The 15,866-nt window shown below is 37.1% G+C and overlaps 3 protein-coding genes across 4 annotated transcripts; all 3 read left to right on the top strand.

The window, feature by feature from the left end:
• Positions 1-2,298: 2,298 nt before the first annotated feature.
• LOC130994829 (AT-rich interactive domain-containing protein 2-like) lies at positions 2,299-6,251 on the top strand. Of its 2 annotated transcripts, none has more exons than XM_057919908.1 (4): positions 2,299-2,658; positions 2,782-3,978; positions 4,967-5,857; positions 5,966-6,251. In XM_057919908.1, the coding sequence occupies exons 2-3, from the start codon at positions 2,803-2,805 to the stop codon at positions 5,843-5,845; spliced, it is 2,055 nt and encodes a 684-aa protein (XP_057775891.1). In that variant the 5' UTR covers positions 2,299-2,658; positions 2,782-2,802; the 3' UTR covers positions 5,846-5,857; positions 5,966-6,251. The 2 variants fall into 2 exon arrangements, with proteins under 2 accessions (XP_057775891.1, XP_057775892.1); XM_057919909.1 differs by having other exon boundaries at positions 2,301-2,658; positions 2,899-3,978.
• A 3,715-nt stretch (positions 6,252-9,966) lies between these two features.
• LOC130994431 (uncharacterized) lies at positions 9,967-11,115 on the top strand. The gene has a single exon (XM_057919474.1). It carries the CDS (start codon positions 9,967-9,969, stop codon positions 11,113-11,115), a length of 1,149 nt encoding a protein of 382 aa, XP_057775457.1.
• A 125-nt stretch (positions 11,116-11,240) lies between these two features.
• On the top strand, positions 11,241-15,194 carry LOC130994430 (uncharacterized). The gene has a single exon (XM_057919473.1). It carries the CDS (start codon positions 11,241-11,243, stop codon positions 15,192-15,194), a length of 3,954 nt encoding a protein of 1,317 aa, XP_057775456.1.
• Positions 15,195-15,866: the final 672 nt, after the last annotated feature.

Below are 15,866 nucleotides of genomic sequence, written 5' to 3'. Positions count from 1 at the left end.
TTTATTTTTATATATAAACTCGAAAATGTACAATTCAAAATAAGGCAAATTAGTGAAATTTAATCTTTGGAAAGAAAAATATTGACACTTAAAAGAAATTTTCAAAAGTTCAATTGTAGAAGTCCGATGTACACTTTAATCCAAACTAATTTGTCTAGATATTTTTCTTAATGTTTAGAGTCTTTAGACACAATTGACTATGAAGCATGTAATAAGTGTCAAATTTTAAAACAAATCATATTAATTAAAAAAAAATAATCATGTTATTGCAAATTTTGATTGACTGCCCCACTCCTCGATTTTCAATTGCGACTCATATGTAGCCATTTCAGTTATGAGGTGATCCGAAGAGACCCACAAAATATCCTAAAAATGATACCCTCATCCGTCCCACACTATTTATGCCGATATTCGATATCCACATTTCTTGCTATTAGATTTAATTTGAAGAAAAAAAATAATTATATAAAATTGTTAATAAATAAAATAAATAAATTAATTCATTAAGATTGGATATGCGGATACCCGCATTACCCAAAGTGGATACCCGATTTTTTTATAGAATTAAATACTTGAACTCGACTCTCTTTACAATTTCAGAGAGTATTGGGTACTCGATATACACGTCGGTATCGGGTCGGACCCGACACCCTCTGCCCGAATTTACAGCCCTACATACTAGGCAGCATGTACCTGTCAGACTCTCGGTACACTTGGTACGAATTGATCAATTCATACCAAGTGTACCAATTTTATACACATATTTGATTCAGCCATGTATTTGCTTGTTGATTTTTAGCCACTCTAGACATAATGTAATCTCTTACATTCTTCATCAACTTCTAATGTTCACGTGATAACTATTCAACTACTTCCTCCATCATTTTCACTCTTTTTGATGTAGATGATCTCTCTTATCTCCCTCATCCTTTCCAAACATTCAATTGCCGTTACTTTCTTCAATTTCAGCCCTGCCTTCAACGTTACGTACTTCACTTATTTCTTCAACGAATGTCACCCTTTGTGAATACCTCAGGGGGAGCTTCGGAACCTATGACATGACCTTCTGTTTGCTCAACCCTTGCATCATTACGTGCTCCTAGTTTTGTTTTTGTTATTAGAGTCTTTGAATATCTCCCCCAGTTACGTATTTGAAGGTAAATGGCGATCCAATTGGTTCCAATGCTTCTTCCTCATTTATTTTTCATCCGACTTCAATTTTGGTTCAATCTACAACAATAAATTATTCCCAATTGAAGCAGTCATTCCAATAATAAAAAAATAGATCCAATTCAAATGAACAAAATTTGCAGTTTGTAACAAAATTGATGACTAAAAATTGAATCAATAAACAAAATAAAACGAAATTGGACAACAACCATGCAAAAATATATTACCAGCAATTGCAAAAAAGGGTTTAGTTGTTCAATTTCTTACTCGTTGATATCTCCGTTAATTCTTCTGCGGTTTTGAATCTAGTTTTATCAAAGTGTTAGTAAAAGAAATAATTTTACCAACAAAATGAAGAAATTGATAGAAAAATATTATTACTAATCGGAGTAGATTGTTGTAAATGTGGTCGAAAATGTTGTTGTTGCGACACCACAATAGGAGTAGGGTTTGAGAGAATGGTCACGGTTTATGGTTTCAGAGAGAAATCATGTAGAGAGAAAGTGAGCAAATTGAAAATATTTGAAATGGTAAAATACAGCCAATGCGGTAACATAATAAATTGATAGTGTTTTACCTAAGGGGCATTTAGATTCGAAATCACAAAAATTTGCTAAAAATTATACTGCTTTTGTCCCAAATATCCTATTACTTTTAAGTACGAAAATTAAGAAATGTGTAATTAATAGATATAGAGAGAGAAATAAATTGGGTTTACAAAAGTAAGTATAGAGAGAGAAAGTAGGTGGTAGGCCCATTAATTAATTAATCTATTAATTATTGTCAAAAAATAAATGAGACATTTATAATGAGATATTTCATTATAGAAACTGAAACATTTGTGATAGGACGAAGGGAATACAAATTATGTTGAGGTTAATTATTGACTTCACTATCTATATAAGGCTAGTACAAATTTCGTCTTTTTTTTTGTAGAAAAAATTACTCCATTCATCTCTGAAAAATACGTGGTGATATATGATTTAAAAAAGTATTAAATGAGTATATTGTAAATGGAGAATGAGTCCATTTTATATAGCGATTAATGAGTTAATTAATAAAAAATAATGATGGATTATGATATTTTTTTGTGATAAGTATAAAATGACAAAATGTGCATGTTTTTACGAGACGATCGAGTATTATACCTATCCAAGATTTAGGGTTGGGTTCTTCCCTAAGCTGTATGGTGCCCTCAGAAACCATCTAAATTACATCGTCTTTCATCCCAAATTAATCTTCTTTATTTGAGGAAAAATCAAATACCTTTCACTCTTTTCCTTAAAATTCACCTGATTTCCTTTAAGGCCCCAGATTTCTATAATCTGTAGCCGTATCTCATGATCTGATTCTTCCTAAGACTGAGACAGCTAGCTAATCACCTGATTTTTTTTGTATCCCTATCAATTATTGCTGCAGGGTTTATTATACATCGTCTTGCAATTCTCACTGGATTATTTCTCCAATGCCATTGAAACCGAAAACCAGGTAAAAATCCAAGCTTTTTTTTTTTTTTTTGTGATACACAAAATGGCAGCATTTGTATGTAAATATGTGTAAAATGCTGCATGTAATCAATTTTATTTTATTTTATTTATCGAATATTTTCAGATAAAATAGGTTAATGGGAAAATGGTTAAGTTGAGAGATGGCAGTGGTGGTGGTGGCAACTTTGATGATGGAAATGATATAAAAACATTTAGGTTTGCTTTTGATCTCAATTTTCAGATAGAGAAGTACCGTTTTGATTCGTGTAAGCAGAGGCTAAAGAGTTTGTTTGATCAAGTTGTTGTTGCTTTTTTGAGAGATAAGTCTGCTGGCAAATTTCATAGGCCTATTCCTGCATTCTGTGGTGATGGGCAGCAAGTCGATTTGTTTAAGCTCTTTTGGCTTGTGAGGAAATTCGGTGGATACGATGCCGTTTCAAGGAACAACTTGTGGGGTTTCATCTCGGAAGAATGTGGACTAGGATGTGGCGCGATTGCATCCCTTAAGTTGGTTTATATGAATTATTTGAACGAGCTGGATCGATGGCTACAACAAGTGTTTAGCAAGAGAGTGTTGGAGGATGACCATTGTGGGTTTATCCAAAAATTGGATTTATTGTCTCGGGAGTTGGAAGTTCGGTTCAAAGGTTTGTTGCCGGAGAAGCAAGAGCAAGAGCAGCTAGAGGAAGTTGCTATGTTTGTTGGAGAGGCAAATGACATGTCTCTTGTCATGATTGATGATTTTGCTTCATCAGCGAATAATGCAGCAGCGGAGATCGCGAATGAACAAAATGGCATCTCTAGAGGACAAGATGATGATGATGGTGGCATCATAGGATCAGCCAAGAAACTCATTGACAACATTACCAACAAAGTCCTAAATCATAGAGAAACTACTATTGCTGGCGATGAAAATGATGGTGAAAGTTCTTCGCCCCTTGGAAAGAATGGTTCTTTTGTATCTGCCAAAAAAGTTGACGTGGTGATTTGTAGAAAACCTGATTTTTCTGAAAAAGTTCCTGATGATGAAGAAAGATTCATAGCTCAACCGAGTAGCGATGATAAGATTACATCCAGAAGCGATGCTGGAAATGTGCTATCTTCTCGAAAGAGGAAGCAAGAACCTCGTTCCTTTTCAGGAATGCTGGAGTGGTTGATCCAGGCTGCAAAACGTCCAGGTGATCCTTCACTTGGGTCGATACCTGAATGTTCCAAGTGGAGTGACGGGGATGGAGAATTCTGGGCTGAAGCCCTGTTCGTTCGAGAAGCATTGCTGATAAGAAGGCATGCTAGTAAAGCTGCAGCTGAAGTCCTCCTGAAGGTAACAGCTTTATCCTTTCTTGATAGTTTTTTATGGTTCTATGTACTGCAAAACTTTAAATAAATAAATTTGGAGCTTACATTGTTTCACCTCAGAACTATAATTTAACTGCAATTCCCTAATTAAAGTTTGTGTTGAATTTGCTACATGTGTGTATCAAGTTTTTAAACTTAGTTATTTGTTTACCACTATTCCAAAGGGGTGGCTAGTCGAAATGTGCAAGTGATTAGCTCTCTATCTTGAGCTGTTATACATATATCATGAGTCATTTTCATCTATATAACTATGGAGAACCGAACTTTAAGGGAGGGTTTACTTTGAAGGATTAGCCTTGATAGACAAAAATAGTAAGGCTAATCCCTTGTTTACTTTGATGGATTGAAACTTTGGGATATCCCAAGGCGCTTGATTATTTCTATCATTTAAGCTAGTTTTGCTTTATTCTTATTCCATTGAAAGGGTGGGATTAGAGAAATCCTACTTTTGAATAAAAATACTCAATCATGCATCTTTATCAATCATGCAAAGTAAACTCCCCTCTAAGAGAACAACATGGTCCAACTGATCTTCTTGTTCTCCAAGTTTACGTGTACCATGTGTCTTATGGCAAGATTCTAACACAAATGAGTGGACATATTTAATATGTTGTGTTAATTAGGTAAAAAAAAGAGATACTTATCTAGAACTAATGAGCATCCTGGCTTAGCTGCAATGGTTGCAACTTGGTGAATATAACTATTTTTTGCTCTTTCTATATATTTTATTACCTCAGATTGGGACAGATTTTCCTTTTAGGATAGCTCTCCTAAGTAGAGAGAGAAATCATAGACTGCCACATCATGACTGTGTAAGCTGGAAATATCCTCATAAAACACATAAAATGTGAGATTAATTTGTGGGAAATATAAATAAGTGAGTTGTGACACACAAGCCCAAGAAAAACCTCGTCCACTAACAAATTTTGATTTACATGTTCGATGCGGACCAGGATCAGCAGAAAAAGCAAAGGATGCTTCCCTCGATGTACGAGGATGAAGTTAGCAACCACCAAACTACTGAAAAACTAAGATATAGCAGGAGGATACCTGTAATAAAATCGCACTCATGTTCGTGCTGCAATTCTTCTGCAGCCCCTCATAGTCCTCGAGAAGCAGATGTGGTTAGGCCATCTGAAGTAGCTGCTACAGTAGTTAAGGAGCAGCCTTCAAACACGAATGGTCACAAGCCCTGCGATGTGCCAGCTGAGAGGAAAGTCTCTGTTGGTCCTCAGTATCAAGCACATGTACCACAATGGACGGGTATCGCTTCCGATAGCGATTCCAAGTGGCTGGGCACAAGAATGTGGCCTCCAGAAGATGGTAGAAACAACTCCATTGTAAAACTCGATCCTATTGGAAAAGGAAGGCAGCATCAGTGCAATTGCTCGTTTCCAGATTCTGTTGAGTGTGTTAGGTTTCATATTGCGGAGAAGAGGTTAAAGCTAAAGCAAGAACTTGGCTCACTGTTCTATCGTTGGCGATTCAACCTCATGGGAGAGGAGGTTTCACTTTCTTGGACTGAAGATGAGGAGGGGATATTCAGGGACAATATGAAGCTGTATGCTGCTTTCTCGAACAAGTTCTGGAACAACGCTTGGAGGTTCTTGCCTTCCAAATCGAGGGACAAATTGGTTAGCTACTACTTCAACGTCTACCTTGTCCAGCGCAGAAGCTATCAGAACCGGGTTAATCGGGAAGATGTTGATAGTGATGATGACGAAAAAGTTTGTGGGTTGATTGGTGGGTGCTTTGGACATAAAGCACTTTATATACCTCGGCCTAGTTCCGTTTCGTGTACCCTCAACACAGAGTCGACAGAATTCGTGTAGTCGAATCACAAGGTTCGTGTTTCTTCCTTCCTGCAGCATCTACAGCTTGAATGCCTTTGATCAAATTGGTTTTAGTGCTCACTATGCTGAATTTGACTCTCATGATATATTTGCATACAGTGATTTGATGGTTGTTGAAGTTATGGAAGTGGAAGTTCCAACAAATTTTGATCAAGTTTTGGTTGGGTTGTAAATACCTCTGTAGTGAAGCCAAGTTAACCAGTTTTGGTTTCAGTTGCTTCTTGTTAGCAAGGCTCTGTCTCTCTCTGGATCACATAAGCTCATCAATTTTTATTTTTTAAGCAGGAGTTTGATAACTCCAACCTAGCTGGGAATCAGCAACCAAACTAAACATATGTTACCTTTTATCATTGGAAGACTTGTGTGAAAATCCTTGTTCAGAGACTGGTTAAGATTTGGATCCAAACACATATTCAATGGCATCAGTGTGAGTGTAATCGAATCGAGCCGAACTGAATAATGGTGTTCTCAAATTTGGTTTGTTTAGTGTCGAGCCGAATTCCGAACTTTATTTACCGAATACTTTGAAGTTTACAAGCTTAATCGAGCTTATACGAACTTTCTAAATTTAGATTTATATTCAATATATTTATTATCTTCTTTTGAAAATAAATTATTTCATTCAAAATAGTAAATATATTAATTATTTTTTATAACAAATAGAATTAATTAGAGAGTTAATACAATTATTATTAATTTTAGTAGATAAATATAAGTACTTACTAATAATTTATACTAGTATTTTTTAAGTTGAAATACTTAACGAACTTGTTCACGAGCTAATGAGCCGAGTACTATCAAGTTCAAGTTTGGTTTGTTTGTTTTTTGAACTTCTCTAAATGAACTTGAACGAGCTTTTTTCGAGCCGAACTTCGAATAGTTTGCGAACGGCATGATTTATTTATAGTTCGATGTGATTATAATTTATAAACACCAAACAAAACTACAAATATGTCAAATTTGAATAAGGATCTTCAACCATTTTGGTGAGCCGGTCTCAGAAAAAAATTCACAAAATACTGGGTTCCATCCCTCTTGGGAACGAATTGGTGATTGGAGATATAAGGTGGAGTTTGGTGAGAATGGAGAGATAAGGTGGTTCTTGAAGTGGATGGAGAACTAACTACTAACATCTAACATGACTTTGTCCGATCAAAAAAAAAAAGGAGTTAATTTTGTTGATTCTCGATTGAATATCGGAAGAACACATAAGAGAATCGAACCGCAATTTTTTAATTTATCAAAATTTAATTGCATAATTCATAAAAAAAATCTCCTATATATACATTAACTAAGTAGACAAAGCAAGAGACATATCTAAATAAAAGATCTAATAATTAAAATAAACTAATACTAAATAAAACGTGCATGTACCATAATTCATCATTCTCCTATGTATCGAAACGATTAGTCACAAATCAGATGCAACTTTAACTCCAAAAGAATTCACTCGCAAAAGGCATAAAAACTCAGTGCACCTCACGACGACAAATATGTCTTTGTATTTAATGTATTTAATATTAGCATTTTCACAAATAAAATTGACTTATTTGAACACCAAAACCAATAAATGTCGATCCACAATCACATTAGAATTTTAATAGGGTTAATTGCCCCTAAATACACCACATTTTCTTGAATTCTACAATTGCACATCACCTTTAAAATTCGCCCCTAAATACACCATCTTTCCTTGAATTCTACAATTGCACATCACCTTTAAATCCGCCCCAAAATACATCACCTTTATATTTTTTCTGTTTTTGCACATGACTAAAAAATCCTCAAGAAATAAATTAAAGTGTTAATTTATAAATTTAAATATCTTTTTAGCAACGGAAATATAATAAAATAAATTCTTTATAAAGTTTAAAATCATATATATATATAAGTATTTTCGTAAAGAAATAAATTCTCTAATAAATTTTTAGAAAGAACTTGAATTAAAAAAATAAACAAGTCATGACATTAAGAAAATAAAACGAAACTTTTATTTTAATAAATTTCACACGAATTCGATATAATTTGGAATTTAGAGTTACAATAATCAAAAGTACCACATGAATAATATAATGAGTTTGAAAGAAACATTTTTTTTATTATTTTTTTTTAAAGAGGTTCGACGCGCCCATTCGACTCTCCACGCGCCTCCAATGTCATTTACCTGAAATACTATTAAATATGAGATAAGCATACATAGTAAACTTAGTGTGGAACATGCAATTATTGTCCACGTTAATAAAATGGTAACACATACGATCATAACATTCAAAACGACACAGTTTTGCCAATCTGGAAGCCACGTCATTTAAAGTGGTAACACCCTAATCTAATTAAAGTGTTAAATATAAATTTAAATATCTTTTTAGCAGTGGAAATATAATAAAATAAAATTCTTTATAAAAATAAATAAATAATTTTATTTTATTATAATTCCGCTGCTAAAAAGATATTTAAATTTATAAATTAACACTTTAATTTATTTCTTGAGGATTTTTTTGTCATGTGGAAAAACTGAAAAAATATAAAAGTGATGTATTTTGGGGCGGATTTAAAGGTGATGTGCAATTGTAGAATTCAATGAAAGGTGGTGTATTTAGGGGCAATTAACCCATTTTAAAAATTCCTAATACATTTAAAGTGACGATACATTTATTGGTTTAATAATTCTTAAATTCATAAAATTATTTATATACATATATATTTTATAAAAGTTGGTATGATTATACGAGTTTGAGACGAAAATGACTAATTAGTGGGTATTAATATGATTTATTATTATTGTTTACTTCGTAATGTGTAAATTTTATTGATACAGATAAATAATTACTACAACAACTTAAATTTAATTATGTAGATATATTATAATAAATTTGGACAATTAGCGGATACTATTATACATTAAGTGACATGTCTACATAGAATTTTCTCTAATTTTTAGTTGTTTGTTGTTAAGTCTATTTATTATTAATATTTATTTTCTAATGTTCGAATTATTATTGTGACGAATAATCAATTAGTGTAACAACTCATATATTTATAAATTCAGACGGATTCATATATGACTAGCAAATATTATTACACGAGTTTCAGAGAAGAATGAGTAATAAAATTATTTTTTAATCAGGTTTAAGATGGATACATATATATACATTTTAAACGGGTTTAATTGATTGAACTCTATCCTCATTATTTTGATTCTTCAAATTATATTTTAGGAATCTTTGCAGATGAAAGAATATAAATAAATCTCACATGTTTTTATATTTATAAAATTTATTGTTAATGCTTGAGACAACTAATTAATTATTATAATTTTTTATGGGTTAAGGTGCAGATAGGCCCCTCAAGTAGAGGCCCTTAGAGTGTTTCAGTCCCTTTACTAACTGTGTGTGCAAATTGGCCCCTCAAAAAAACGGTGAAATGCTCTAAGGGCCTTCACTTGAGGGGCCTATCTGCACCTTAACCCTTTTTTTTATTAGAGTTGTTTGCATGTAAATACACAAACTTTCAGCATTTTTTTTATTTTTTTCACGATTTTTTTTTCGAATTTAAATACACGAATTTAGTGCCTGTATGATATTTCCCATGAAACTTTTTTTTTATTTTCAAATTAATGCTGACATGTCCGTTTGAACAGCCAACATGGAATGACCGACTGACATTCTTAATTATTTTTTTGAATTATTTGCGTGTATATGTACGAACTTTCAATAATTTTTAGTTTTTTCCACAAACTTTAGTGATAGAAATTTTGGATCCAAAGATCATATTAAAACTTTTCAATTTCTAGACACAATAAAAAATTTGAATTAACATTTTAACCATACTAATAGCGGCACAAACTCATTGAGAAATATGACATGATATAGTTTTTTAATGCAAAGATCATATTAAAGCTTTCCAATTTCTTGACACAATAAAAAAAATTAAAAATTAACATTTTAACCATAACCAATTGCAACACAAACTCGTTGAAAAATATGAGGGATTGTATAGAGATATTTTTTCTCCTTTGTTGAGATCCTCTGATTTTCTCCTTTGTTGAGAACCCTAGTCCTGCGTTGGTTTTTTTTTCTTTTTCTTCTCCTGTGAGAGTCATGGAAGAACAGATGGCTTCTCTCAATTTGTCAAATGAAGATGATGAGCTGATCCTCGATGATGAGATTACTGCAGACTCGACAGTCTCCGTAGATCTGTGCTTGGTAGGAAGATTCCTTACGGATCAACCAATCAATTTCAATCTCATGCGAAGCCGACTGGCGAGTATCTGGCGACCGGGAAAAGGCGTTTTTATGAAAGATATTGGCCAAGGCAGATTTATCTTTCAGTTTTTTCATGAGCTTGATCTGAAGCGTGTCTACGAGGGAGGCCCGTGGGCGTTTGGAAACTTTCCCTTGATCCTGCATCGCTTAAAGAAAGGAGAATTTCCTCTATCAGTTCCGTTGGACTTACTCCCTTTTTGGGTCCAAATCCATGACCTACCTGCCGGTTTCTTGACAGAAGGTGTTGGAAAACTTCTGGGGAACTTCATTGGGTCATTTATGGAATACGATAATACTAATTCCTCCGGAGTGTGGCGGCAGTATATGCGAATTCGGGTTGGTATTCGAGTCAACGACCCACTTAAACGGTTCAAGAAACTCAAACAGAAAGATGGTACGCCGTTCACTGTTCGTTTCAAATATGAACGATTAAATGTGTTTTGCTTTCTCTGTGGAAAACTTGGTCATTCGGAAAGCTACTGTGAACTTTTGTTCAATGAGAAAACGAAGGATATGAAGCGTGAATGGGGTGTGGATCTCAAAGCGGCCGATCGGCGGAGCCCTAATCTTGCCGGAGACAAATGGCTAAGAGTTGAAGATGGAGGAAACCCTAGCAAGGAGGCGGCGGCTGCTAGGGTTGACAGTGAGTCGCACATTCCTGATCCGAAAAGGAAACTCCATGAAAATCGGGATATCAATATTCCCGTAACTGATGCCTACAATTATGGAAATCAAATCATACCAAATCCGCATAGATTGGCACTACAGAATATCACTTCCGAGACTAATGGACGTGAAGCAATGCAGACTGATGCCACGTCACTCGTTCTTTATGATGATCGAAAGAGACGACGTGGCGGCCCCTTAGTTAATCACACAACTTCCTCATCGGCGAATTTTCCTACAGAGTTTTCTGGGGATGTTAATGATGAATTCTCTTCTCAAACGGCAGGCTCCGGGCTCGGGGCCGGCCGAGCCCAATGAATGCTATAAGCTGGAATTGCAGGGGCTTGGGCCATCCCCTCGCAATTCCTACTTTGAATGAGCTCGTGAGAGTTCATAGGCCCCACTTTCTCTTCCTTTGCGAAACCATCTCTTGTCGCGGAAGGATGGAGGAAATTCGTGCTCGACTACATTTTGATGGCTGTTTCACTGTGGACTGTGCCGGGAGGAGCGGCGGTCTTTGTATGCTGTGGAAGTTTTCCACGACTTGTAAGTTACTCAGTTTTTCTACTCACCACATTGATATGGAAATTATGGACAGTAAGGGCAGATGGCGTCTAACTGGTTTCTACGGCTTCCCGGAGAGAAGCAGAAGACGCGAGTCTTGGAACCTCTTGCGGCGCCTTGCTGGCGTAAGCTCATTGCCTTGGGCCATCTTAGGAGATTTTAACGATCTCCTTGATCCGGGGGACAAACGGGGCCGAGTCGAGCATCCCCCTTGGCTTTTCTCTGGTTTTCGAGCGGCCATTCTCGACTGCGGTTTGGATGATATCCCTCTTCTTGGTTACCAGTTTACTTGGGCTCGAGGTCTTGGCACCGCGCATGCGGTTGAAGAGAGGCTTGATCGTTGCATGGCAACTGCTAGTTGGCGTGGTCTTTTTCCTGATGCTGCTCTCAGCACTTATGTTGTTCCCATGTCAGACCATACTCCAATTATTCTCAATATGGAAGGTTTTCCGACTACTACTTCGAGGAGGAAGTTCCGGTTTGAAAACAAATGGTGTCTTGAACCGGATCTTCCAGGTGTTGTCAAAAATTGTTGGACAAATCTTCATGGTATCACCATTGTGGAGAAGCTCTCGGCTGTTTCGGACTCTATTGCTACTTGGGCGCAGAATTTACACCGCGATGAACGAGGCAAAAAGAAGAAACTTCAGCATATTATTTCTTCTCTTCAAGGTAGAGGTGATCCTTATGCTATTAACAGTATCAATGGTGCTAGGACTGAGCTTGCTTCTCTTCTGTTGAGAGAAGAAGCACATTGGCAGCAGAGGGCTAAACAACATTGGTTGAAAGGCGGCGACACCAACACCAAATTCTTCCACGCTATGGCTTCGGCTAGACGGAAGAAAAATACCATTATACGACTGCTAAGAGATGACGGAGATTGGACAGCGAGCAATGAGGAGATTCAGGATGTTGCCCTCAACTATTTTTCGAATCTTTTTGACGAGCCAAGTCAACAGATGGACTACCACCGCATTCTTGACAAACTTAATCCTTGCATCAATGAAGATATGAACGGGAACCTTACAAGAGAGTTCAGCTTGGAAGAATTCAGCACCGCGGTTTCTCAAATGCACCCGGACAAGTCGCCGGGCCCCGATGGTTTGAATCCTAGATTCTATCAAAAGTTTTGGAGTGTGATTGGTGAAGATGTTTATAAGGGCTGTTTGTCGTGGCTTAACGAGGGACATTTTCCACCTGGCCTCAATCACACGCTTATCTCTCTCATTCCTAAGGTTGATTCCCCTTCATCCATGAAGGAGCTTCGTCCCATTGCGCTCTGCAATGTTATTTATAAGATTGTTTCCAAAGTTCTTTGTAACCGGCTCAAGGGAGTACTTCCTGATCTTATTGACCGTGCGCAGTCAGCCTTTGTGGAGGGGCGCTTAATCCAAGATAATATTCTTATTGCCTTTGAAGCCATCCATTCGATGAAAAAGAAGACCAGAGGCAAGTTTGGTTCCTTTGCCTTCAAGATTGATATTAGCAAAGCTTACGATCGAGTCGACTGGGGTTATCTTGATGCAGTGTTAAGGCGTCTAGGCTTTTGTGACAAGTGGCGTGACTGGATGCAGATGTGTGTTCGGTCGGTCTCCTACGACATTCTTATTAATGGAAAAGAAGTGGGCCCGATTACTCCTAGACGTGGGCTACGTCAAGGTGACCCACTCTCTCCTTATTTGTTCATTTTATGCGCTGAGGGCCTCTCAGCTATGATTGGCCACGAGATTGCTAGGGGAAATCTGCACGGACTTCAAATAGGGCGCCGGGGGCCGGTTATCTCACACCTCATGTTTGCGGACGATTGTATCTTCTTTTGCCGTGCTTCTGCAAATGAATGTAATGCTCTAAAGGATGTCTTGGCTTGCTATGAAGAAGCTTCGGGACAAGCTATCAATTTTCAGAAGTCTGGGATTTTGTATAGCTCCAATGTGACTGCCGCAACTAAGGAGGAAATTTCAGAGATCCTTGGTGTTCATCAGCCTCTTAACACCGGAAGATACCTTGGATTACCTTCGCTCGTGGGACGGAAAAAAAAAGAGATCTTCCAGTATCTTAAAGACCGAATGTGGAACAGAATCCAGGGTTGGAACAACAAAAAGTTGTCTAAAGCTGGGAAAGAAATTCTTGTCAAGGGTGTTGGCCAAGCTATTCCTTCCTTTTGCATGGGAGTCTTCTTACTTCCCATTACTCTCATTGATGAGATGGAGAAGATGCTCAATAGATTCTGGTGGGGAAATAAAAGTGGTGAAGGCAAGGGTATCAATTGGATGAAGTGGGAGCGTATGTGCGTTGATAAAAAACTGGGAGGTATTGGCTTTCGGAGCTTGAACCTCATGAATATTGCTATGCTCGGCAAGACCGGTTGGCGCCTTCTAACTGACACGGACTCGTTGGTGTGTCGTGTGCTTAAAGCGAAGTATTTCCCGAATACCGATTTCCTTGCAGCTACAGTTGGGCATAGCCCTAGTTTTTCTTGGCGCAGCATCTGTTCGGCTCAAGATTTGCTCCGCCGCGGTATCAGATGGCGGATCGGAGATGGTGCGCAGGTCCGTGTATTCAAGGATCCTTGGCTCAGAAATGGGGATTCGTTCCGAGTAACTGCAGCTGGCCCTATTTTCCTTGATGATCTCCGTGTGCATGACGTGATGAACCAAACGATGACTGGTTGGAATGTGGACCTGCTCAAGAGCATTGTTGGCGAGGCAGATTTTAAGAACATCATGAGCATCCCGCTTCTTCCGAACGCTGGCCCAGATAGAATGATTTGGCACTATTCTAATAACGGTATCTACTCTGTTAAATCCGCCTACAAACTTGCAAGTTCGCTCACTTTGGATACCACCTACAAAGTAGAGGGACAATGGGATTGCCTCTGGAAAATTGACGTACCTCCTAAAGTAAAGCATTTCCTTTGGAGAGCTGCTAGAGATAACCTTCCATCCAAGCACCGTCTCCTTTCCCGGGGTGTTGCAGTAGGGGGGGAATGTCCCATCTGTAAGAGTGGGTTTGAGAACCTCTGGCACTCGTTCTTCCACTGTCCGTTTGCTGAGGATTGTTGGAGACAGGGAGGCCTTCAGAGTTATATCTCTGGAATTATTGACAGCTGCGATTCCTTTGAGCAGGCCTTCTCTTTGTTGTTGAGAGATTCGGACAATGAACGGAAAGCTAAGGTGTGCATGCTCTTTTGGCAAATATGGAGAGATAGGAATGCGATGGTTTGGCAGGATGTACTTCCGGTGTCTTCTCGATCAATCTTACGAGCTGCTGTGGCGCGAAGTGACTGGAAGTCCATGCGCCAACCAGCGACGCAGAGGCAGCAGGTCGTGACCTCTTGCGCGGGGTGGCACCCTATTCCGGAAGGGTCTTTCAAATGTAATGTTGATGCTGCTTTTTTCGAGGAAGATCAGTCCATGGGAATTGGTGTTGCCATTCGAAACCATGAGGGGCATTTCGTGATTGGCAAATCCAAAAAATTGCCCGGGCGAAGGAGTATTGTGGAAGGAGAGCTTCTTGGCATTAAGGAGGCGCTTTCTTGGATTAAGGAGCAAGGTTTTGTCGAAGGCTGGATTGAAAATGATAGTATACAAGCGTGCAACCTCATCACCTCAGGAGATCGGAATATGCTTGAGCTTGGATCTATTGCTGATGCTTGCCGTCTTGAGCTGCGGATGTTGCCGAACTTCAGAATTCGTCATGTAAGGAGAGAACAAAATATTATCGCTCACTGCTTAGCGAAGGCTGCGCGAGATATCATTACACATCATGTCTGGAATGAACCCCCGTCCTTTGTGGAGGGTCATCTCCTTGTCCCATGTTCATGTGTTGAATAATATATCTCCGTTTTTCCCTCAAAAAAAAAAAAAAAAAAAAAAAAGTTTATGTATTTATATACAAACAACTCAAATTAAAATCGATATAATATGACTCGTAGAAGCTAAGTCAGTTATAATTTGATCGGAATTGCTCGTTGTGGGAAAAGTCAGACTAACACTACATTTGTATATTTAGATTAAAAAAAAGTTGATGAAAAAAAATGAGAAAATGATGAAAGTTTGTGTATTTACATTTAAATAACCAGTTTTATTCATCCAAATGAGTTTGGGGAGTTGGTGAATATTACTATACGAATTTAAGATAAGAAAATTAACGGATATTTTAAGTTTTTTCATTTTCATTTATTCTCTTTTAATCTTTCTTTCTTTATTTCTAAAATTGAGCAATTTGAATCATAAATTTAAAAAATAATTGGCTACAAATTACAGAATAACATGAATTTTTGAAAATGAATACATTAATGGCTATTTTACAATATTAGTCATGTGTTCAAAAGAAATGATCCACTTTTCTATTTGATGTAGAATAAAATTTTCTTTTATAATTATATTAGGGAAATGTTTTTTTAGTGGATTATAATTACGAAATATATTCATACAAATAGAAGGAAATAAATGATAAGAGAAAGAAAATGAAAGTTGATGTGGGTTAAAAGAAAAAAAAAACAG

This window comes from Salvia miltiorrhiza, chromosome 7 (assembly GCF_028751815.1).
Source record: "Salvia miltiorrhiza cultivar Shanhuang (shh) chromosome 7, IMPLAD_Smil_shh, whole genome shotgun sequence".
Lineage (NCBI taxonomy): Eukaryota > Viridiplantae > Streptophyta > Magnoliopsida > Lamiales > Lamiaceae > Salvia > Salvia miltiorrhiza.
The sequence above is the reverse complement of the archived record's forward strand: the minus strand, read 5'-3'. Positions and strand labels throughout refer to the sequence as shown.